Genomic DNA, 22,608 nt, shown 5'->3' on the forward strand with positions numbered 1-22,608 from the left:
AAAAAACGTAAAAAACACAAACACATGGAGGCTAAACAATACGTTACTAAATAACCAAGAGATCACTGAAGAAATCAAAGAGGAAATCAAAAAATACCTAGAGACAAATTACAACGAAAACACGACAATCCAAAACCTATGGGATGCAGCAAAAGCAGTTCTAAGAGGGAAGTTTACAGCAACACAAGCCTACCTCAAGAAACAAGAAAAATCACAAATAAACAATCTAACCTTACACCTAAAGGAACAACAGAAAGAAGAACAAACAAAACCCAAAGTTAGTAGAAGGAAAGAAATCATAACAATCAGAGCAGAAATAAATGAAATAGAAACAAAGAAAACAATAACAAAGACCAATAAAACTAAAAGCTGGTTCTTTGAGAAGATAAACAAAATTGATAAACCATTAGCCAGACTCGTCAAGAAAAAGAGGGAGAGGACCCAAATCAATAAAATTAGAAATGAAAAAAGAGAAGTTACAATGGACACCACAGAAATACAAAGCATCATAAGAGACTACTACAAGCAACTCTATGCCAATAAAATGGACAACCTGGAAGAAATGGACAAATCCTTGGAAAGGTATAACCTTCCAAGACTAAACCAGGAAGAAATAGAAAATATGAACAGACCAATCACAAGTCATGAAATTGAAACTGATTAAAAATCTGCCAACAAACAAAAGTCCAGGACCAGATGGCTTCACAGGTGAATTCTATCAAACATTTAAAGAAGAGCTAACACCCATCCTTCTCAAACTCTTCCAAAAAACTGCAGAGGAAGGAACACTCCCAAACTCATTCTATGAGGCCACCATCACCCTGATACCAAAACCAGACAAAGATACTACAAAAAAAGAAAATTACAGACCAATTATCTGACGAATATAGATGCAAAAATCCTCAACAAAATACCAGCAAACAGAATCCAACAACACATTAGAAGGGTCATACACCATGATGAAGTGGGATTTATCCCAGGGATGCAAGGATTCTTCAATATACGCAAATCAATCAATGTGATACACCATACTAAAAAACTGAAGAATAAAAACCATATGATCATCTCAACAGATGCAGAAAAAGCTTCTGACAAAATTCAACACCCATTTATGATAAAAACTCTCCAGAAAGTGGGCACGGAGGGAACCCACCTCAACATAATAAAGGCCATATACAACAAACTCACAGCCAACATCATTCTCAATGGTGAAAAACTGAAAGCATTTCCTCTATGATCAGGAACAAGACAAGGATGTCCACTCTCACCACTATTATTCAACATAGCTTTGGAAGTCCTAGCCACAGCAATCAGAGAGAAAAATAAATAAAAGGAATACAAATTGGAAAAGAAGAAGTAAAACTGTCACTGTTTGCAGATGACATGACACTATACATAGAGAATCCTAAAGATGCCACCAGAAAACTATTAGGGCTAATCAATGAATTTGGTAAAGTTGCAGGATACAAAATTAATGCACAGAAATCTCTTGCATTCCTATACACTAACAACAAAAGATCAGAAAGAGAAATTAAGGAAACAATCCCATTCACCACTGCAACAAAAAAAATAAAATACCTAGGAATAAACCTACCTAAGGAGGTAAAAGACCTGTACTTAGAAAACTATAAGACACCGATGAAAAAAATCAAAGATGACACAAACAGATGGAGAGATATACCATGTTCCTGGATTAGAAGAGTCAATATTGTGAAAATGTCTGTATTACTCAAAGCAATCTACAGATTCAATGCAATCCCTATCAAATTACCAGTGGCATTTTTTTACAGAACCAGAAGAAAAAATCTTAAAATTGGTATGGAGACACAAAAGACCCCAAATAGCCAAAGCAGTCTTGAGGGAAAAAAACGGAGCTGGAGAAATCAGACTCCCTGACTTCAGACTATACTACAAAGCTACAGTAATCAAGACAGTATGGTACTGGCACAAAAACAGAAACATAGATCAATGGAACAGGATAGAAAGCCCAGAGATAAACCCACGCACCTATGGTCAACTAATCTATGACAAAGGAGGCAAGGATGTACAATGGAGAAAAGACAGTCTCTTCAATAAGTGGTGCTGGGAAAACTGGACAGCTACATGTAAAAGAATGAAATTAGAACACTCCCTAACACCATACACAAAAATAAACTCAAAATGGATTCGAGACCTAAATGTAAGACCGGACATTATAAAACTCTTAGAGGAAAACATAGGAAGAACACTCTTTGACATAAATCACAGCAAGATCTTTTTTGATCCACCTCCTAGAGAAGTGGAAATAAAAACAAAAATAAACAAATGGAATTTAATGAAACTTAAAAGCTTTTGCAAAGCAAAGGAAACTACAAACAAGATGAAAAGACAACCCTCAGAATGGGAGAAAATATTTGCAAATGAAACAACGGACAAAGGATTACTCCCCAAAATATATAAACAGCTCATGCAGCTCAATATTAAAAAATCAACCCAATCAAAAAATGGGCAGAAGGGCTTCCCTGGTGGCGCAGAGGTTGAGAGTCCAGCTGCCGATGCAGGGGACACGGGTTCGTGCCCCGGTCCAGGAAGATCCCACATGCCATGGAGCGGCTGGGCCCGTGAGCCATGGCCACTGAGCCTGCACGTCCGGAGCCTGTGCTCCACAACGGGAGAGGCCACAACAGTGAGAGGCCCGCATACTGCAAAAAAAAAAAAAAAAAAAAAAAGTGCAGAAGACCTAAATAGACATTTCTCCAAAGAAGACATACAGATGGCCAAGAAGCACATGAAAAGCTACTCAACATCACTAATTATTAGAGAAATGCAAATCAAAACTACAGTGAGGTATCAGCTCACACCAGTTAGAATGGGCATCATCAGAAAATCTACAAACAAATGCTGGAGAGGGTGTGGAGAAAAGGGAACCCTCTTGCACTGCTGGTGGGAATGTAAATTGACACAGCCACTATGGAGAACAGTATGGAGGTTCCTTAAAAAACTAAAAATAGAATTACCATATGACCCAGCAATCCCACTACTGGGCATATACCCAGAGAAAACCATAATTCAAAAAGACACATGCATCCCAATGTTCACTGCAGCACTATTTACAATAGCCAGGTCATGGAAGCAACCTAAATGCCCATCAACAGATGAATGGGTAAAGAAGATGTGGTACATATATACAATGGAATATTACTCAGCCATAAAAAGGAATGAAATTGGGTCATTTGTAGAGACGTGGATGGATCTAGAGACTGTCATACAGAGTGAAGTAAGTCAGAAAAAGAAAAACAAATATCGTATATTAATGCATACATGTGGAACCTAGAAAAATGGTACAGATGAACCAGTTTGCAGGGCAGAAATAGAGACACAGATGTAGAGAACAAACGTATGGACTCCAAGGGGGGAAACTGGCGGGCGGGGGATGAACTGGGGGACTGGGATTGACATATATACACTAATATGTATAAAATAGATAACAAGAACCTGCTGCATAAAAAAATAAATAAATAATTCAAAAAGAAAAAACACCCCCTAAAAAAAAGAAAAAGAAAATGCTCCAACTTACAAAACAGAAGCACAGGAGCCCTTGTCTGCATCCATTTGGTCTGAAACATGGACAGAACCAGCAAGATGAAAAGACCAAATTACAAAGAAAAGCTGACCCCAGGGGAAAGAGGAGAACCTCGGGAACAGTAGAGAACAGCCAGAACTCAGCTCAGAGAGACTCGGAAAGACAGCACAGCCCTCACGGAAGAACAGAGACCAGGAAAGCAGGTGATTCCAGTGCTTCCCTCAGCAACCCCCCACCTCCAAACCCCAGTAAATCAACAAAGAGAAACAAATCCACAAGGAAAAAGAGAACAGAAGAAACAGTAGCTAAGAGACTTCAGCAGTGACTTCCAAGTTGTAACTGAGCTGCACAGGGGAAGTACAGAAGCAGAGCCCAGCGGTGGGTCACAGCTGGGAGGCCAGAGGCCTGAGGTGCCGGGGACAGCCCAGGGTAGGACAAAGGTGGGGCTGAAAACAGGAGGAGTGGTCCAAGGCTCCAGGCCACAGCAACGTGTCCATACAGGCAGAAGACTAAAGATTTACTTTTTTTAAAAAAATAAATTTATTTATTTTATTTTTGGCTGCATTGGGTCTTCCTTGCTGCACACGGGCTTTCACTAGCTGCAGCGAGCGGGGGCTACTCTTCGTTGCGATGCGTGGGCTTCTCATTGCGGTGCCTTCTCTCGTTGCGGAGCACGGGCTCTAGGCGTGCGGGCTTCAGTAGTTGTGGCTCGCTGGCTCTAGAGCACAGGCTCAGTAGTTGTGGCACTCAGCCTTAGCTGCTCTGCAACATGCGGGATCTTCCCGGACCCAGGCTCAAACCCGTGTCCACTGCACTGGCAGGCGGATTCTTAAGCACTGCGCCACCAGGGAAGCCCTAAAGGTTTACTCTTGAGAATGGAGAATACCACAGTCACTAGCCATATTTGGGTTTTTTTAACTTAAATCAAATAAAATTTAAGATTCAAAGAAAAAAACAAAAAATAAAATAAAATTCAGTTCCTCAGTCATACGAGCCATATTTCAAGTGCTCCACAGTCACATGTGGCTAGTGGTGACCTTACCAGACAGCACAGATCTAGGACATTCCATCATTGCACAGAGCTATCCTGGACAGAGGTGTCCTGAAGAGGGTAGGCTGAAGGGCTTAGGGCTGGAAGCCAGGCTCGGTGCCCGACTCAAAAGGGAATTCTGGGCCAGGAGGCCCACAGCAGGACCCTCCCCACAGGGCCACAGGGCCCAGCAGCTGGGGGTGTGCTCCCCAGGGAGGAAAACTGGGCCTGTAAGACAACTTTGAAATACACCAAACCAAGGACAAGCACTCTTATAAAGTAAAAAACTGTCAAAATAAATTCAAAAATAAATAAATAAATAAATAATAAATTCAAGAACATCTTCTACATGCAAAACAAAGGTCCAAAAGCAGAACTATAAGGGAAAAGCTTAGGGACCCAGAGGATCACTCCTGGAAATTCACAGGCACACCAGAAGAAAGCAGGGCAGAGAAACGATCTAAAACACACCAGAAGTAAAGTTCCCCGTACCAAAGGATGCAAGTCTTCAGCCTAAAATTCTCCAGCTAATGCCCAGCATATGACAAAAAAGCCTTGAGCGAGTCATACCCTCCTAAAATATCAGGTTCTAGAAAAGCCTCCTGAAAAAGAAACTCAGACTTGGACATGGCATAACTGGATGAGGGAAGACGATGGACCCATGCCTTCCATCCCCACCCAGCCAAGCTGCCAACCACGCATGAAATGTATTTATTCTGCCTGAGATAGCTGAGAGTTCAGAAAACTTACCTTCTACCAAACCTGTTAAAACAGAAACACCAGCATGCACGGCACCAGCCCACTTTTTAAAAGGCACCTGTGTGCACACTGAGGCTAACCCTTGGGGCCTCCCTGGTGATATGTCTAAGATCTCCACAGCCCTGGGGGCAAGCAGCGCTGATGACCCCATATCACGGGCAAGAGAACTCAGGCACAGAGCAGCTAAGTGGCAGAGCTGGGATGTAAATCTAGGTGGTCTAGCCCCGGGGTTCGGGACCCTAACCCCCATCCCATGCTGCCCTTCAACTGAAGTTACTATCGCTACCTTCCTCCTTCTCAAGTTCACTGCCAGGAGCAGGTGTTACTACTGTAGGCCCCACTAATGAGTAAGACCTGGGCACTTTATCCTGATACCCTCTGCTGTGCACAGGCGCACGCGCACGCACACACACACACACACTCCATACACCAAGGCCTCTGCGATCATCTGTAACTGAACGATCAAAAATCAAAATCCTCAGCCTCTATTCTTACCTAGGTGTGGGTCCAACAGGTGAGGCTGCTCCTGATATCTGTCCATTATTACTAAAAAGAAAAACAATGTGAGAATTAACATGCACATGAGCCTCGGAAACACTCGAGTTTTCCCACACTGACTTGCAGGGCAGCTCCCAAGAGCACAGGCCAGCTGGAGTGAGCCCCCACCCACCCACTTCCTCAGGGCCACTGTGCTCTAGCCTCTGCTCTCTGCTTGCTCAGCACACCTTCCTCTCAGGTCCTCGCTTCTTCCTTTCTTCACGGCCTGCTGACAGCCAAGCTGAGCTCTCCCCTTCATTAGACACACACCTTCCACACCCTTCACTCTCCTCTGCTACACACACCAAGCCATGTGCCCTCCCAGCCCTCACACCACGGCCTCCTTAATCCCAGGCAGCCTGGTTTCCACTCCTACCAGCAGCTAGAACTGCTCCTATCAGATCCCACGACCACTTGGGTTATGGCAGTTCTTATGCACCACACACCTCCACATCTGACCAGTCCCTAGGAATGGGAAAGTGGGCTTTCACTGGTCTCTGGATATACACGTCACCCTCAGGACAGTTCTACGCCAGAGGTATTTTCAGTGCTAACCGCAGCCGACAGCCAAAGAAACCGCACAATCAAGCAATTAGCCCAAGTGGCAGAGGGGTATTCAAGCCCAGGGTCGAGTTGCCGAAGTGTGTGCTCCTTCCACTCAGCCAGCCACAGTGCCCCCTCCTGAAGTTCAGAGTTGTCATTACAAACCCATGAACACAAAATTATATGGAAATTTCTTTAGCTAAAAGGGTCCACGAGGGCGGTTTTACTGAATCACAAAACCCTACGTAGTTATCTAATCACGGGATCCTAAGGAGTCATTTGGAAATCAGTTACCCGTTATAGACAACTGCAAGGGTCCGTCTAAACTTCGAGAACCTAGACTAATAACTGAGCATCCTACGGTGCGCCTATCCGATATCCTGCGCTGTCCTGCAGTCTTGGCAGAGCCATGGGCGCTGCCTACAGCTAAGGCTCTGGGTGGGGGCCCCACAACCGCACAGCCAGGCCGGTCCCCGCCCGCTCCAACCTGTTCTCGCCTCTCTTGCTCCCACTGCCCCGTCCACACAGGTGTCTCGGAGGAAATGCTCTTTGCTGTGGTCCTAGGGCAGGCTGGGAACAGGACTGGGAGACGAGCCGCCCAGGGGAGGTCCACCCGCCCCCTCCTGACGGAGGTCGGCCAGAAGGCCCACTGCCCTCCACCTCTCACGCGCGCCCGTGTCTGCAACCGCAAGAAAGGAGACCTGCACAGCCTGCGCTGCCCCCCTCCCCTCCTCCGGCCCGCGCGCACCCCGGAACCGTTCCAGGGCGCCCTCCCGGGCCGCGCGGTCTCCAAGCACCGCCGGTAGGCTGCCGAGCAGCTCCTTCGTCTCCGCGCTCTCGCCGAAAGACTCGAGAGAGGCGCCGCAGGCCAGCGCCACGTCCTCTGCCGCATCCTCCGCCCGGTCCTCCACCGGCTCCTCCACGGCGCCCACGGCCGGCTCCTCGCTCAAGGCCATCTTCGGAGGCCGGACGGTGCCCGCAGACTCGCAGCCGGCTCCACACGCGCGCGGGGCGCGGGGCGTGGAACACGAGGCACCGAACGCTCAAGACTGCTGAGACGGAGAAGGCGGCAATGACGCCGGCCCCGCCCCACGACCTTCGACCCTGCGCGCCGGCCCCGCTACAGAGCGCGCCGGCCGCCAAAATACTGCGCGCGGAAGCGGTGCCGAGCTCGAGTGGGGCGGGGCCAGAGGGCTGGGTGGGGCGATAAGATCCCACAAGCAGGCTGCGCAGCCTTCCCCGAGCACGCGCGCAGAGTTCAGGACCCGGGGGTCTTTCTGCTAAGCCGTCTGCAGGTGCGCAGGGCTGCAGTGGGCGTGGCTCCAGCTCGCTAGACAGGCACTTTCCAGACAACAGATGAGTGGGCGCTCGTAAAGCCCCGAAGTAATTGGTGATTCGGCAGGAGTGATAACGGCGCGGCTCAGGTCTTCCGAGACGCGCACAAGGGTGGCCGAGGTGCCCGGCAGCCCCGCCTTTCCACGGTGGCAGCCCTACACGCCGACCCTCTGGACACCCCGACACCCTGACCACTCCAGGCACCCGCCAGGACACACCCCTTACCCAAGGCTACCGCCCCCCCACATACACACACCCTTCTTATTGAGCAAAAAACACCAGCTGCAAAACGGAGCGCGGGAGAGCGGCTGAGATGTGGCTGCAGCACATGGCGGGTGGGGGGGGTCTTTCTTCCACCTGTCCGCCTCAGTAAGGTGGACTCGGAGCCCTGCTCAGCCCCAGAGATACTGCTCAAGAGGTGGGCCCATCTCATGGTCCCCAACTGTGCCTAAGCCAGAAACAGGAGACCCGAATCCACAGGGGGCCATGACACCAAATTCCACCTAAGCAAACCCCAGATCTGTGTGAATTTCTGTACAACTATCATGAAAGTATCCAAACTCCAAGTTCCCTCCAGATTGGAATAGGTAATGACCCTGCCGGAGACCTTTCAGGTGGTCTGGGCCCCCATAAATTAACCCAGCTTCATGGAGGACGGAGACGCAGGTGAAACTAAGACACACACAGTTCCATCCCTGAAACCACCATGGGCTTTATTCATCTCTGAAGCCGCCTCTGGTGCTGCCGCCCTGGTCCTTTAGCAAGCGGCTGGGCAGGGGGCACAGGCTGGCTGCTACTTGAGAAGCTTCCTCATGGTGCCCAGGGATGGGCTCCTGTACTGCTTCCCGAAGTGGTTCCAGTGATTCAGGTAGTTAAAGAGCTGATAGAGCAGCAGCCGCCTGTCAAACCCTGGAGCCTTGGGGACCTTCTGGTGGTAGGCGGTGAAGAAGGGCCTGGGAAACCCCCCGAACATCAAGGCAATCGCCAGTTCAAACTCAGAATGACCGTAGAAGGAGGCCGGGTCGTAAATAATGGGGCCGGTGTCGTCCTCGGCCACATTTCCTGACCAGAGATCCCCATGAAGAAGGGCGGGGACAATCTCTAGGCCACAAAACAATTCTGGGATCTTCACCTAAGAAAATAATTATTGTACACAGAGTTATCACAGGCCTGGGAGCCACAGTCTCCTCATCCAGTACTTGGAAATAAGGCAAAGACGACCTTGTGTTTGCTCAGGGTCCAACCACCACTTTGTACCAAGCCCAGGGATAAGGATCCTCTGACTCCAGGGAAATGTAATTTTGTCTTAGTATTTACTACTAATTTAGGTCCAGAAGCAGTACAATATTAATGATCTCCATACAGTAGAGTAGAGAACCTCAGATGTTATGGTTTTATTGTCATGTAGCATATGAACTGTATAGCCTGAGTGGAGTCTTTTTGTATGGAACTTAGCAAACTTTCTGCGCTATTCTTTTATTTCACAGCACATATATATCTGCACCTCTTTTGTAGCCTGATTACTTCAGCAATGAGTTAAATAAAATTTCTTTGATGCATGCTGATAGACTGATATGCGAGTTTGTTTTTAACATTTTGAGAGTTACGTTTTGAAACCAATCACTCTGGTTTCAAAGTGCTCCCCACACCTGCTCCCCACACCTGCTCTAAGAGGTAAGAAGTTTGTGCCTTGGTGAAAAAAACAGCATAAGAATGGACAAGAAAGTAATAGTAAATGCCACCATTTACAAGCCAAACACCTACATTTCACATGAGCAAAGTTTGAGGTTAAGTAACTGGTGACCAAGCAGGTGAGAGGTGCACTCAGGGGTCAAGTATGCCCTCAGGTCCCATCCCCTTCTCAGTTTCCCCATCAAGCCAACAGTCAGGACACTTATGGGTCCACGACTTGACCAGCTCTGCTCCAGGCTCAGCAGTCCCCACTCTGGCTTTGTTCTAGCTGGGGGCCCCACACAAATGTGGTAGGCTCATAAGAGAACAGCCCCTCTCCCAGAGGATAATTGCTGTGCCCACCTGTAGCTGTGACCAGAGTTCTCGTGCCTCTCGGTCAGCATAGTCCTTCTCAATGAGGTCCAGCTGTGCTTGGAGCCGGTGCCGGGTGAAGAAGGTTGGCCAGTCATCCTGCCACTCGTTCACCTGAGCAACAAGGGAAAGGAGGGGCTGGTGCTGCAGCTGGTGGTCACAGGACAGAGTTATGCATGGCATCTGCCTAAACCCTAAAGCAACCACTAAAAGAGCACAGCAAATGTTATCGCTGTCCAACAAGGGAGATAAGATGGAATCATTAAAAATACTTACTTAGGTACCTCCCTGGTGGTGCAGTGGTTAGGAATCTGCCTGCCAATGTAGGGGACACGGGTTCAGGCCCTGGTCCGGGAGGATCCTGCGTGCCGCGGTGCAACTGGGCCCATGCGCCACAGCTGCTGAGCCTGCGCTCTAGAGACCGCGAGCCACAACTACTGAAGCCCACACACCTGGAGCCCATGCTTCCCAACAGGAGAAGCCGTCGCAGTGGGAGGCCTGCACGCCTCAACGAACAGAGGCCCCGCTCGCCACAGCTGGAGAAGGCCTGCGCGCACAGCAACGAGGACCCAACGCAGCCAAAAATAAATAAGTAAATAAAATTTTTTAAAATACTTAGTTAATTCGAAAGAGGGATAAAGAATAAAAGGGGAGCAAAGAACAGAGAAGACAAATAAAAAAGAAATGACAACAGTTCCAAACCTAACCATATCAATAAGTACATTAAAAGTTAATTCGAAAGAGAGCATAAAGAATAAAAGGTGGGACTTCCCTGGTGGTGCAGTGGTTAAGAATCCGCCTGCCAGGGCTTCCCTGGTGGCACAGTGGTTGAGAGTCCGCCTGCCGATGCAGGGGACATGGGTTTGTGCCCCGGTCCGGGAAGATCCCACATGCCGCGGGGCGGCTGGGCCTGTGAGCCATGGCCGCTAAGCCTGCGTGTCCGGAGCCTGTGCTCCACAATGGGAGAGGCCACAACAGTGAGAGGCCCGTGTACCGCAAAAAAAAAAAAAAAAAAAAAAAAAAAAAAAAAAAAAAAAAAAAAAGAATCCGCCTGCCAATGCAGGGCACACAGGTTCGAGCCCTGGTCCGGGAAGATCTCATATGCCGCGGAGCAACTAAGCCCATGCGCCACAACTACTAAGCCTGCGCTCTAGAGCCCGCGAGCCACAACTACGGAGCCCACATGCCACAACTACTGAAGCCCATACGCCTAGAGCCCAAGCTCTGCAACAAGAGAAGCCACTGCAATGAGAAGCCTGCGCACCGCAATGAAGAGTAGCCCCCGCTCGCAGCAACTAGAGAATGCCCACACGCAGCAATGAAGACCCAACAACGAAGACCCAATGCACCAAAAAATAAATAAATTTATAGAAACAACAACAATAAAGAAAAAAGAATAAAAGGGGAGCAGAGAACAGATAAGACAAATCAAAAAGAAATGACAACAGTTCCAAACCCAACCATATCAATAAGTACATTAAATGTCTAAACACCCCAGTTAAATGACAAGAGATCAACAGGTTAGAAAAATAAAGCAATTATTATTTTTTTTTTTTTTTTTTTTTTTTTTGCTGTACGCGGGCCTCTCACTGCTGTGGCCTCTCCCGTTGCGGAGCACAGGCTCCGGACACACAGGCTCCGCGGCCATGGCTCGCGGGCCCAGCCGCTCTGCGGCATGTGGGATCTTCCGGGATCGGGGCACGAACCCGTGTCCCCTGCATCGGCAGGCGGACTCTCAACCACTGCGCCACCAGGGAAGCCCTAAAGCAATTATTTTTAATCCAATTATATTTTTAACCAAATTATAAGCTGTGTACAAGAAATGCACTTTATATATAAAAACAGAAACAGGTTAAAAGGATAGAAAAAATAAATCATGCTAACACTAGTCAAAAGAAAGCTGGAGGGCTTCCCTGGTGGCACAGTGGTTAAGAATCGCCTGCCAATGCAGGGGACACAGGTTCGAGCCCTGGTCCGGGAAGATCCCATATGCCACGGAGCAACTGGGCCTGCATGCCACAACTACTGAGCCTGCGCTCTACAGCCCGTGAGCCACAACTACTTAAGCCCACGCGCCTAGAGCCCGTGCTCCGCAACAATAGAAGCCACCGCAATGAGAAGCCCACGCACAGCAATGAAGAGCCAACACAGCCAAAAATAAAAATAAATTAAATAAATAAATAAAATAAATAAAATTTTTTAAAAAAAGAAAGCTGGAGTAGCTATATTAATATGGAAGTAAACTTCAGAGCAAAGAATATCACCAAGTATAAAGAAAGTCATCTCACTGTGGAAAGGAAGTCAACTGATGAGGAAGATATAATAATCCTAAACAATTATGTCCCTAATATATGGCAAATAAGCACATGAATAGATGCTCCACATCCTTAGTCATCAGGGAAAATAGAACCTCACTGAGATACCTCACAATCACTAGGATGGCTACAATTTTAGAAAAAGGAAAATACCAAGTATGCGAGGATGCCAAGGACCTGGAACGTTCATACACTGATGGTGTGAATGGAAAATATTTTGGTAGTTTCTTAAAAAGTTAAATATAAGCCTACATTTGACCTAGTCATTGGCTCCTAGGTACTTACCCAAAATAAATGGAAGCATTTGTCCACACAAACTCTTGCACATGAAGGCTCATAGCGGCTTTATTTGTGAAAGCAAAACCCGGAAACAACTCAGATGTCCATCAACAGATGAATGGATAAACACACTGTGGTTTATCATACAATGGAATGGACTTTTGACACAGGCAACAACATGGATGAATATCAAAATGTTTGTGCTAAGTAAAAGAAGCCAGACAAAAAGGAGTACACACCATATGATTCCATTTATATTAAATTACACAAAATGCAAACCTATCTATGGTGATAGAAAACAGATCAGCAGTTGCCAGGGGCAGGGAAGGGCAAGAGGAAAACATTACAAAAGGGCAGGAGGACACTTTTTTGGTGATGGATATACTCATTGACCTGACTGCAGTTAGCAGTTCACAGGCACATACATATGTCAAAACTTACCAAACTGTACATTTTAAATAGGTGCAGTTTATTTTATGTCAATTATACTTTAATAGAGTTGTTAAAAAAAAAAGATGCAAAGCTTATTTTATACAAAGGGTTACTTTGTGAAATTCCTTAAGGGAGGAACTTTCCGGAGAGCATGCATCTCTGGTCAGCATCCTCAGCATGGAGACTCCCTGTGCAGAGGGTTGTGGTGGCTGAGGCCCTGGGTTCACCCCCTTGGTGCTAGGTGCACCTCAAGAGAAGGCGGGAGGCCTCCTCCCCAAACACCCTGAGGCATATGGGATGGCATGCCCTCATGCCCCATCTGCCTGCCCAGGCCCCTAGTGTCCCAGCCTCGGTCTACCTCCTAGATGACCAGGTCATGAAGACACAGACTGTGTGTTTGGAGCTGGAGACCAGCACTGGCTAGCCCTCCACCTGAACCAATGGGCCATGATCCCCTCACCCATGAAAAGACATGACCTTCCCCTGAGCTACCAAAGGCGGGGCTGCCTGGGTGCATAGCTGGTGGGAGGACCCAGCTTTCACCTGGACCAGGATGTGTGGCGGTCAGGATGTGTGGGTCAGGATGTGTGGCGGTCAGGGCCTATGCTCTGAAGCCAGACAGGGCCAAACCCTGGCCCCTCCGCTTACCAGCTGCATGACTCAGGCACCACCTGGCTTCTCTGCACATCATTTTCCTCATCTATAAAACGGGTCAATGGCAACCCGCCCCCTGATGTTGCGATGGCAACTGGGGAGTTGAGTCGGACACAGCAGCAAACAAACTGTGTCAGTCCTCTGACGGAGCCAATGGCCCCAACGGGACTCAGCTCTCTAGATGCCACCATTCAAGGTTGCCCCATGAACGGCTACAGCCCCTAAGGGCCCACTCAGTCCTCCCAAGGAGCAGGGAGCCTCTTGAAACTTCAGGCTGGTCCATCCGTGCTATGTCCATCGGACACTACATCCAGTACCATCTTGTCACAGCACAAGGAGGTGGACCAGGTGTCCTCCCAGGTTTCCTGCCCCTTCCTGGCTGGGCTGCAGCTAAACCAGGTTGGTTCACTGATCCTGGACTCTGAAGGGGCACTCGAGGGCTGCCTGTGTCCCTAACAGGCCAGCCCCATCCTCACCTGCTTCACACATCAGGGTTCTGTGTACAAGTTCATTCCTCAGCTCTTGAAAAGCCACTGTGTGAGGTCAACCAAATCTCTGTAGACTCATAGCTCTTAAACTCAACATCTGAAGCAGGATAACAAGGCACATTTGGCCATATTGGCCTGGGACCACACTATTATACTGGTCACTAGCTCCAGACAGGTGTGTAACCCCCAGGGGAGCTGGCTTCAGCAGAGATTCATAGGGTCTTAACAAGCCTGGTAAACCACTGGGTACTGTTCTAGGGACCCCAGATGTGAGGGCTACCCCTTGACTAAGATCCCTAAATCTGCCTCCAGCTTCCTAAGGATCTTGCCCCTAGTGACCTCCGCTTGGAAGAATAGCCCTCTGCCCACACCAGGCAGACATAAAAGTGTATCTATTGTACACTATGATTCCATGTATACGAAATGTCCAGAATAGGCAAATCCTAAAGACAGAAAGAGATTCATGGCTGCCGGTGACTGAGGGCGGGGGAATGGGGAGTGACTACTAATGGGTACGTGGCTTTTCTTTGGGGTGATGAAAATGTTTTGGAGTCAGATAGTGGTGATGGCTGCATAACACTGTGAATATATTAAAAATCACTGAACTGTACACTTTAAAAGTGACATTTATGTCACTGAATTACCTCTCAATAGTACTAATAGTTTTTTTTTCAATAGTACTAATAATTTTTAAGGGCCCCAGGAGACGGGCTGAGTGACCAGGACTTAGTCCCTGACCTCTAATGCTGCCTTACCCTCACCCACTTCCGTCCTCCACACTTAGCACATGCCCTCCTGTGATATGGCCTTTGCACCTGCTGTTTCCTCTGCTCAGAATGCTCTTCTACCTGCCCCACAGCTCCCCACCTCCTCTGAGCTCTGCTCAGTGAACCTCGACATCTACTCTCCCCAGCCCATGTATCACAACTCACACTCTGCTTTCAGAAATCAGGTAGTCAGATTTGCTGGTGCCCAGTGGACTGGCACTCTGTCACACACAAGGGGTGGGGTGACCAGCACTGGGGTGTCAGGAACTAAGCAGAAGCATCCTCGCCCAGGCACTCACCTGTGGGATGAAGCCGCAGCACGTCACCGTGTGGAAGCCGAACTTGGTCACATACTGGGGCCCGGCACCCTCAGCCCTCTGGCCTGTCAACAGAAAGTGCTGTTTGTCTTTCTCTTAAATGTCAGACCTCAGCAGAGCATCAGGATGGGCCTGGGCTGCACTGCTGGAACATGGGTGGCTGAGGATATACTACACATGGTAGCAATTGGTCCACACATGGACCAGCAAGGACACGCCTATCTCAAGCACACTGGACAGCAGAGCTGGATATAAAAGGGGTCATGAGCTGATTTTACTAGCTTATCATCAAAATTCTTATTTAACAATCTCTTTTTTCACACTGCAGTCTACAGGCAGGTGGTGTGCAACCCAACCCATTACTGAAATGTACCCCCTAAGCACCAACCCAGGGTAGATGCACCCAGGTCAAGGGTGCACAATAGCAGTCTGAACATACCCACTCTGTTCTCCTCCTCCCTCAACTTCTCCCTGAGCTTCTGGTTGTAAAGGTGCAAATCTGCCATCTGGTCTCCAAGTTTTGATGCCTGACTGAGGAAAGAAGAAATGCAGCCAATTAAAATAAGAAACAACAACCAGCTCGCATGTTCCATTTTGAGAAATGTTTTAAATACCTTAAAAATTACTCTCTGTTCTTTAAAAACTAAAAAGAAATGAACTGTAGGCAATGACCTCCAAAAAAACAAAATAGTATGAAATCACCAAGAGGGGTAGGCTTCTGTTGAAGCCCACAGAGGTACTGGGAATTAAGGGACAAATCAAGGGAAAAAGTAACGTTAAGTAGAAAAAAAAAAAAAAAAGGCCCCCAATTTTTGTAAAAACAAATGTAAATCACATATAAGAAAAAGACTGGGATGATAATCACACACCAAAATGTAGCAGTGACTGCTCCCTGCTTCTGGGATGACGGGTGCCTTTAGTTTTCTTTACATGAGCTTGCGTCTTCCACCATTTTTTAAACAATGAATATACATAACTTTAATAATTAGAAAAACAATTAAGGACTTCAGATAATTACTAGATCAGACCTCACTGCCCAAACTGAGCTGGCACGGGTGCCCTCTGAGCACAAAGCAATGGATGGTTCAAACACGCTTATCTGGCACAACTTTGTGGAGCCAAACTAACCTCAGACTGACCCTCCGTGGAAAGCCAGAGCTCCTGCCTCCATCAGGGATGGCAGGTGTGGCTCCTGGCCCTGCCTCTACTCCCTGCATGGAGTTATATGGGCAGCTCAGCAAGAGGCTGCTCCCCCCCTCTCTCGTCTCCCTCTCTCTGTCTCTGTCTTCCTCTGTCTCTCTCTCTCTCTGTCTCCGTTTGTCTCTCTCTCTCTCACACACACACACACACACTCTCTCTCTCTCTCTCTCTCTCTCTGTCTTACCTGCTCAGGCCCCTCATCTTCAGATGCTCCATCACAAAGGCAGCCCCACCTCCAGGCAGGTCAATCACCTTGATAGGCTGAGGCACCCGCACCAGGCCAGTGCTCCGAAGAGCCTCCAGGCTCGCCATCTCCCCCTCAAACATCTGCCGGGCCTGCGTCCAGAACAAGGCCGTGAACTCCGACGCCAGCAAGGGCTATGCAGCCAGGCTGAGGCTCACAGCCCTGCACAGAAGCCACCATGTGGGATCGCAAGCACCCAGGGCCTCCAGTTGCTGATAACTGGCTGGGGAGCAAGGCATCAGCCCCCAGAGGGTGGGACGCAATGTGGCCCCCTTTGGATAGGAAGGGGCTGCGCCGAGAGCTTAGGGTGGACAGGATGCTGAGGTCTGCACCAAGCGCTTGCTCTGAGAGGTAAGGAAGCACAGGCCATGGGGGGGTGGGGTGCTGGGGGTGCTGGGGAAACCTTCGGGTGCTAAGAGTGCCATGGGGGTGCTGGGAGGTGCTGGGAGTGCCATGAAGGTACTGTGGGGTGGTGGGAGTGCTACGGGGTGTTGTAGTAGACCATGAGGGTGCTGGGGGTATAGTGGGGTGCTGTGGGGTGCCACAGGGTGCCATGGGGGTGCTGGTGGGGTGCCTTGAAGTGCAGGTTAGTGGAGGGTATGGGGCTGGGCCTGGGTCCCCTTCCAGGTTACCTGCCCCCACAATGCCTTGAGCACTTACAGCAAATGAGAGGCAGCACAGGGCAGCATGGGGGGCATGCCAAAGTGACTGGGGCACACACTTGGGGTGGGGGAAGGCAGGGGCTGGGGGGTCCAGGGCCAGTCCCCAGAGGCAAGCACCCACCAGGGCCTGGAGGCTGGGAAGGAGCCATGCACCCCACCCAAGAAGAAGACAGCCACTCCCCAGGGCAGCGGAACAGCCTCCACTGGGACCCAGGGGTCTTCCTACTTCTAAAACATTTTGTACAAATATCCCAATTTTAAATTAGGTGAACTCTCACCTTAGGTACACTGTATCTGGGTTAAAAATGTGTTTATTCATATGGTTTGTGAATACCTCTGGCTTATAGAATAAACCTTTGTGAACAAGATCAAAGCAGCTATTTCCACACGGGAAAAGAATTCCGTCCTTTAATTCAAGGACCTGAGGGGAGAACATGCAAGATGTCCTCCTAACTGCCAATCCACACCTAGAATCATGGAGCGGGGTGTCCAGTGACCCTCAGCCATGCTCCCAGGGTGAGACCCCAAACGTACAGGGGAAGAGGACACCTGGGCTCCAGATTGCTTACATCCTGAGGGCCTCACCTATCACCTGTTCTCGTGTATTGATTGATCACCTCCTGTGTGCCAGCACTGAAGGTTTCAAGGGTGAAAAATGGGATCCCAGCCTGGAAGAGCTTTCGGGAACCAGCTGCGAAATTTCCAGGGCCAGTGTGAACCCTGAACCGAATACCGCTTCCCAGTGGGTGGGCCTTATCGTTTTGAGGGATTTGGGTACTGAAACCAGATTCTTTAACAGTTCCTGGTGCCAACAGAGCAGGGATGCCGGACCAATGCCGACCCACTGTCCATCCTAAACGTTGGCAGTGCTGCAGGGGGACTGGAGGGGTCACTCTGGGATTTCCTCCAGCCCACAGCCAACACCCCCTCCCCACTGCCGCATCTCAAAGGGGCCTGGCCCACAGAGCACCAGGGGCCTCCTTGGAGCTGCCCACCAGGGCCAAGGGAGCGCTATCCTCAGCACCTGAGATGCACACACTATGGTCAGTTTTCTCCACCTGTAAAGTGTTACTATTTTCCATGTATATTTAACAACAATATTTTAAGCAGGCCATGGAAACCAGGTACAACACAAGCATGGCCTGTGAGTCGGGCAAGGGTTCTTCCTGCCTCTTTCCACCTGCCGGGGAGGACCCAGGGGCTGTGGGGAACGGAGTCCAGAGCTGAGCCCCAGGGGAGTGGCAGAAGCAGCCCAGGACCCCAAGCTTCACTGCCCCCCATGCTTGAATGGTTGAGAGATTAAAACAGACACCAAAAACTCCTGTGCATCCAGGCAAAAGGAAGTAAATTAATCCCGGTGCAGACAAAACCTCGGAATCCCACAGAAAACACTTGAGCCTCTGCAAGGCCGCAAGCTGACCCCGGGGCTGTGACTGCCAGGCCTGGCCCAGGACCAGACCACGGCGCTCCCTCTCCCTGAGCCCCTGAGCGCCTGAGCCCCCTCGCCACCTTCCTCTCCTCCCCGTCTTCCTTCCAGCCCTCCCCCACCCTCAACTCCTTCTCCCCTCCAGCTCCCGGGGCAGGCTCAGGACGCAGGGAGGGGTGGGGTGGGATGGGATGGGGTGGGGGGCACGCACCAGCGTCCTGCGGTTGACCTTGATGAACACGGGACCGGCATCCGTGTCGTAGGCGCGTCCCTCGCTGATGCAGCCGGCCCCGGGGCTCCCGAAGGCGCGCAGGGTCGTGGTGCGCAGCTCCGCGCGCAGCAGCTGCTCCATGGGGCCGGCGGCGGGATGGGGGACGGGAGACACGGGGACACGGGGGACCTGGGACCGCGCAGACAGCGGGCCGGACGCGAGCTCGCCGCTGCCGAGGCAGCTGTCCGCGGAGGAGGCGCCCGGTCTGTTTGGCCTAAGGGCTCCCAGCGCCCGGGTGTTCGGCCTCCCGCAGTCAGGCGGGGCAAGCGCTCGCCGCCCCCACCCCGTAGGCCAAGCCGGGCGGACCCAGCGCTATGGGAGGAGGGTGGAGCTCTCTGATAGGGGGACAGACGTGGGGGCGGTGCCCTCCCGTGTGTCCACAGTCAGTGAGCCTGGACCCGGCTGGAACTTGCCCAGGGCCCTGTAGGGCCTGACCTCCCTGCACCCTCTCTGAGCCTCGGCCCAGAGCCCTCCCACCCAGCAATACCCAGGACAGTCCAGGGGAGATTGCCGTCCCTGGGATGCAGGTCACAGGCCTTGCTAGGTCTCACACGGTCCACAGAAGGCTGGCGGTCTTGATCACGTCGTGCCAGGCCCCAGGCACTGCCTGGTGACACCGGTTGCTGGCACTGGGCTTGCTCGTCAGGGCACCTGGTGCCCATCAGAGATAGAGTCTGCTCTTGGGGTTCTGATACCAGGCAGCTGACCGCACCCGGAGTGGGACTCTTGATTACAGAGGCTGGCTGTCCCAGGAAGGGAGCTTCCTGGCACAGATGTGCCAGGACTTCCCTGGTGGTCCAGTGGTTAATACTCTGCTCTCCCAATGCAGGGGGCCCAGGTTCCATACCTGGTGGGGGAACTAGATCCCGCATGCCACAGCTAAAGATCCCACATGCCGTAATGAAGATCCCGCATGCTGCAACTAAGACCCAGTGCAGCCAAATAAATAAATAAATAAATATTAAGAAAAAACACACACATGTGCCATGTGCACAAAGGCATGCACACATGCCCTCACACATGCACAGCCAAGAGCAGGTAGGCAGGAGACTGTTTGGCATCTGTAGCAAGTCTCCCTCCTCCCAGCTCTCCCTCTCAGTCTGGTGAAGCCCAAGCTCCTATTGCATCCCAAAAAGGGATCCATGACAGTAAAGATGAGCTCTCGCACTTCTGCAGACATCTTTATTCTCGATGGGCAGTCCTGCTGGATATGGAATTCCAAGCTGTTCTTGCATCACTGAGATGGCTCTGTGGCCTCACCTTCCAGCTCCCGTGCTGTTGAGAAGCTGGAAGCCAGTTGGATTCTTATTCTCTGTGTGGAAACTATTCTCTCTCTGGAGGCTTTTGGATCCTCTCTTTGTTGCCGGTAGGTGACAATTCCCCAGGGAAGTGCCCAAGATGAGTCTCCTCTGGGCAGGACAGGTGGGCCATTTCAGGATGGAAACTTGGGTCCTCCAACCCCGGGAAGTTGCCTTCAGCTTCTTCAGCTTTTTCCTTAGGATTTCCATCCTGTTTTCTCTGTTCTCTCGGAATTCCAAATCTTTGGTCTAAAGCCAGTCCCAAAGCTGCCAGGGTCAGGTGCCCATGAGCTCCACCCTCCTGCCCCCTCCTGCCCTTTCTTGCAGGAGACGCTGGTCTTAACTGAGCCCCATTCTGGGCTATGCCCACGGTTTGCCCAAGCAGGGTCTGAACATACTGGGTGGCAGCCAGGCAGGGGCACACCATCTTACTGGTCCCGTACCCAGGTACTTGGGGCTGCTCCCCAGGCCTCCCAGCTCCCATCTGGGCAGTCCTGGGTCCAAGGGCAGAATCCTCAGCATGAAGACACGTGCCTAGGAGAGCACACTGACTTCGCAAACCAGCCCGCCCTCCTCCCAAGCCTGCATTTGAGTTTTGGTTTGTAGTAGGAAGCTCAACTGGGAGATGTGACTCAGACACATCCAAGCAGCCCCTTCCCCAAGAACCAGAATGATGGCTGCAAAGGTGCAGAAGGCACCTCTCAGCCCCAACTGTAGCTAAAACTCAGGTAGCTATTGCAGGAGTTCTCAGGAAATGTATCTGGGGGTGTGGATTGGGGTGGTAGAACCAGCCAAGGTACTGGGGTCACTGTGCAGAGGAGCGACTCTCCTGCTCACTCAGACCCTTACGGTGAATACCGAGTCCAGTGGCACCGAGAAGGGAAACACAGCCCATGGCCAAATGTGTCCCATTTCTCCGTGTGGAGGGCGTCTCAGGAGGGTGGGGAGGGTGTAATGCTGCTCAGAAAAGGGGCACCAGGAAGGCAGCTGTGGGCACAGCCCCAGGGCCATCACAGCAGCCCGTTCTGAAATCAGGCAGCTGGGGCAGGGGTTGGGATCCTAAGGCCTGGCTGCCAGCAGGGCCGGTGGACGTGGTCCAGGTGTCAAGGCTAGCCCACCATCCTGGCCTTCACCGTAAGCATACTGCGTTCATGCCCCTCACACAGACTCTGGGAAAGGGAGGGGTATTCTGCCACCTCTTAGGAATTCAGAGTCGGCTGTGATGGGGTGGCTGTTCCATGCCCACCACAGTCCCCCACCACCCTGATCTCTGATCGCTGTTTCTGAACAATTTCCAGGATATCTGCACACTTCTGCCCAAGAGGAAACCCCAGCCGGGAGGCAAGCTCTCACACAAGGAGCTTTTGGAAGCAATTTCACTGGGAGAAGATGAGGAGGACAGAGGAAGCTGCCCCCGACCCCTCTCCCTGGGAGACAGGCTCTAGACATGCTGAGCAGTGTTTACTGGCAGGGCTCTCGCCAGGGAGTTAGTTCATCTCCAACGAGGCCATGGGTGTTGTTACCTGGGCCCACTTTATTTTTTATTTTTTAAAATTTATTTTATTGAAGTATAGTTGATTTACAATGTTGTGTTAATTTCTGTATCGCAAGGTGATTCAGTGTTACATTTATATATTTTTTTCATATTCTTTGCCATTATGGTGTATTACAAGATATTGAATACAGTTCCCTGTGCTATACAGTAGATCCTTGTTTATCTGTTTTATATATAGTTGTTTGTATCCGTAATCCCAAATTTCTAATTTATACTTCCCCTACCCGCTTTCCCCTTTGGTAACCACAAGTTTGTTTTTTATGTCTGTTTCTGTTTCATAAATAAGTTCATTCATGTCATATTTTAGATTCCACATGTAAGTGATATCATATGGTATTTGTCTTTCTGTCTGATTTACTTAAGTATGATAATCTCTAGGTCCATCCATGTTGCTGCAAAGGGCATTATTTCATTATTTTTTATGGCAGAGTAGTATTTCATTGTATATATATACCACATCATCTTTATCCATTCATCTGTCAATGGACATTTAGGTTACTTCCATGTCTTGGCTATCGTAAATAGTGCTGCTATGAACACTGGGGTGCATGTATTTTTTTTTATAAATTTATTTTATTTACTTATTTTTGGCTGCGTTGGGTCTTCGTTGCTGTGCACGCGCTTTCTCTAGTTGCATCGAGCTGGGGCTACTCTTTTTTTTTTTTTTTTTTTTTTTTGCGGTACACGGGCCTCTCACTGCTGTGGCCTCTCCCATTGACACGCAGGCTCAGCAGCCACGGCTCACGGGCCCAGCCGCTCCGCGGCATGTGGGATCTTCCCGGACCGGGGCACGAACCCGTGTCCCCTGCATCTGCAGGCAGACACTCAACCACTGTGCCACCAGGGAAGTCCTGGGGCTACTCTTAATTGCGGTGTGCGGGCTTCTCATTG

The 22,608-nt window shown here is 50.0% G+C and overlaps 2 protein-coding genes across 2 annotated transcripts in view; both read right to left on the reverse strand.

Moving 5' to 3' along the window:
- Window positions 1-7,510, reverse strand: part of TBCD (tubulin folding cofactor D) — a 176,301-nt gene extending 168,791 nt beyond the window's left edge. Inside the window, exons 1-2 of the mRNA XM_082602994.1 lie at window positions 7,180-7,510; window positions 5,847-5,897 (exon numbers count right to left, since the gene is read on the reverse strand). Of these exons, the coding sequence (XP_082459120.1) occupies window positions 5,847-5,897; window positions 7,180-7,387 (259 nt within the window). The 5' untranslated portion in view covers window positions 7,388-7,510. The remainder of the gene's footprint in view (window positions 1-5,846; window positions 5,898-7,179) is intronic.
- A 948-nt stretch (window positions 7,511-8,458) lies between these two features.
- On the reverse strand, window positions 8,459-19,171 carry FN3K (fructosamine 3 kinase). The gene is made up of 6 exons (XM_082604153.1): window positions 18,805-19,171; window positions 16,446-16,597; window positions 15,501-15,592; window positions 15,044-15,126; window positions 9,801-9,923; window positions 8,459-8,898 (listed from the first exon to the last, which is right to left on the reverse strand). Exons 1-6 carry the CDS (start codon window positions 18,943-18,945, stop codon window positions 8,560-8,562), a joined length of 930 nt encoding a protein of 309 aa, XP_082460279.1. The 5' UTR covers window positions 18,946-19,171; the 3' UTR covers window positions 8,459-8,559.
- Between the last annotated feature and the right edge of the window lie 3,437 nt (window positions 19,172-22,608).

This window comes from Mesoplodon mirus (assembly GCF_964341445.2).
Source record: "Mesoplodon mirus genome assembly, chromosome: 18".
NCBI classification, from domain to species: domain Eukaryota; kingdom Metazoa; phylum Chordata; class Mammalia; order Artiodactyla; family Ziphiidae; genus Mesoplodon; species Mesoplodon mirus.

Excerpts from the sequence above, each read along its gene's own strand:
- FN3K (XM_082604153.1), bottom strand. The coding sequence starts at position 18,945 with ATGGAGCAGCTGCTGCGCGCGGAGCTGCGCACCACGACCCTGCGCGCC. Across the intron at positions 15,593-16,445 it reads AAGATGAGGGGCCTGAGCAG|TCAGGCATCAAAACTTGGAG; the intron begins GTAAGACAGAGA and ends TTCTTTCCTCAG. Across the intron at positions 8,899-9,800 it reads AACTCTGGTCACAGCTACAG|GTGAAGATCCCAGAATTGTT; the intron begins GTGGGCACAGCA and ends TTATTTTCTTAG.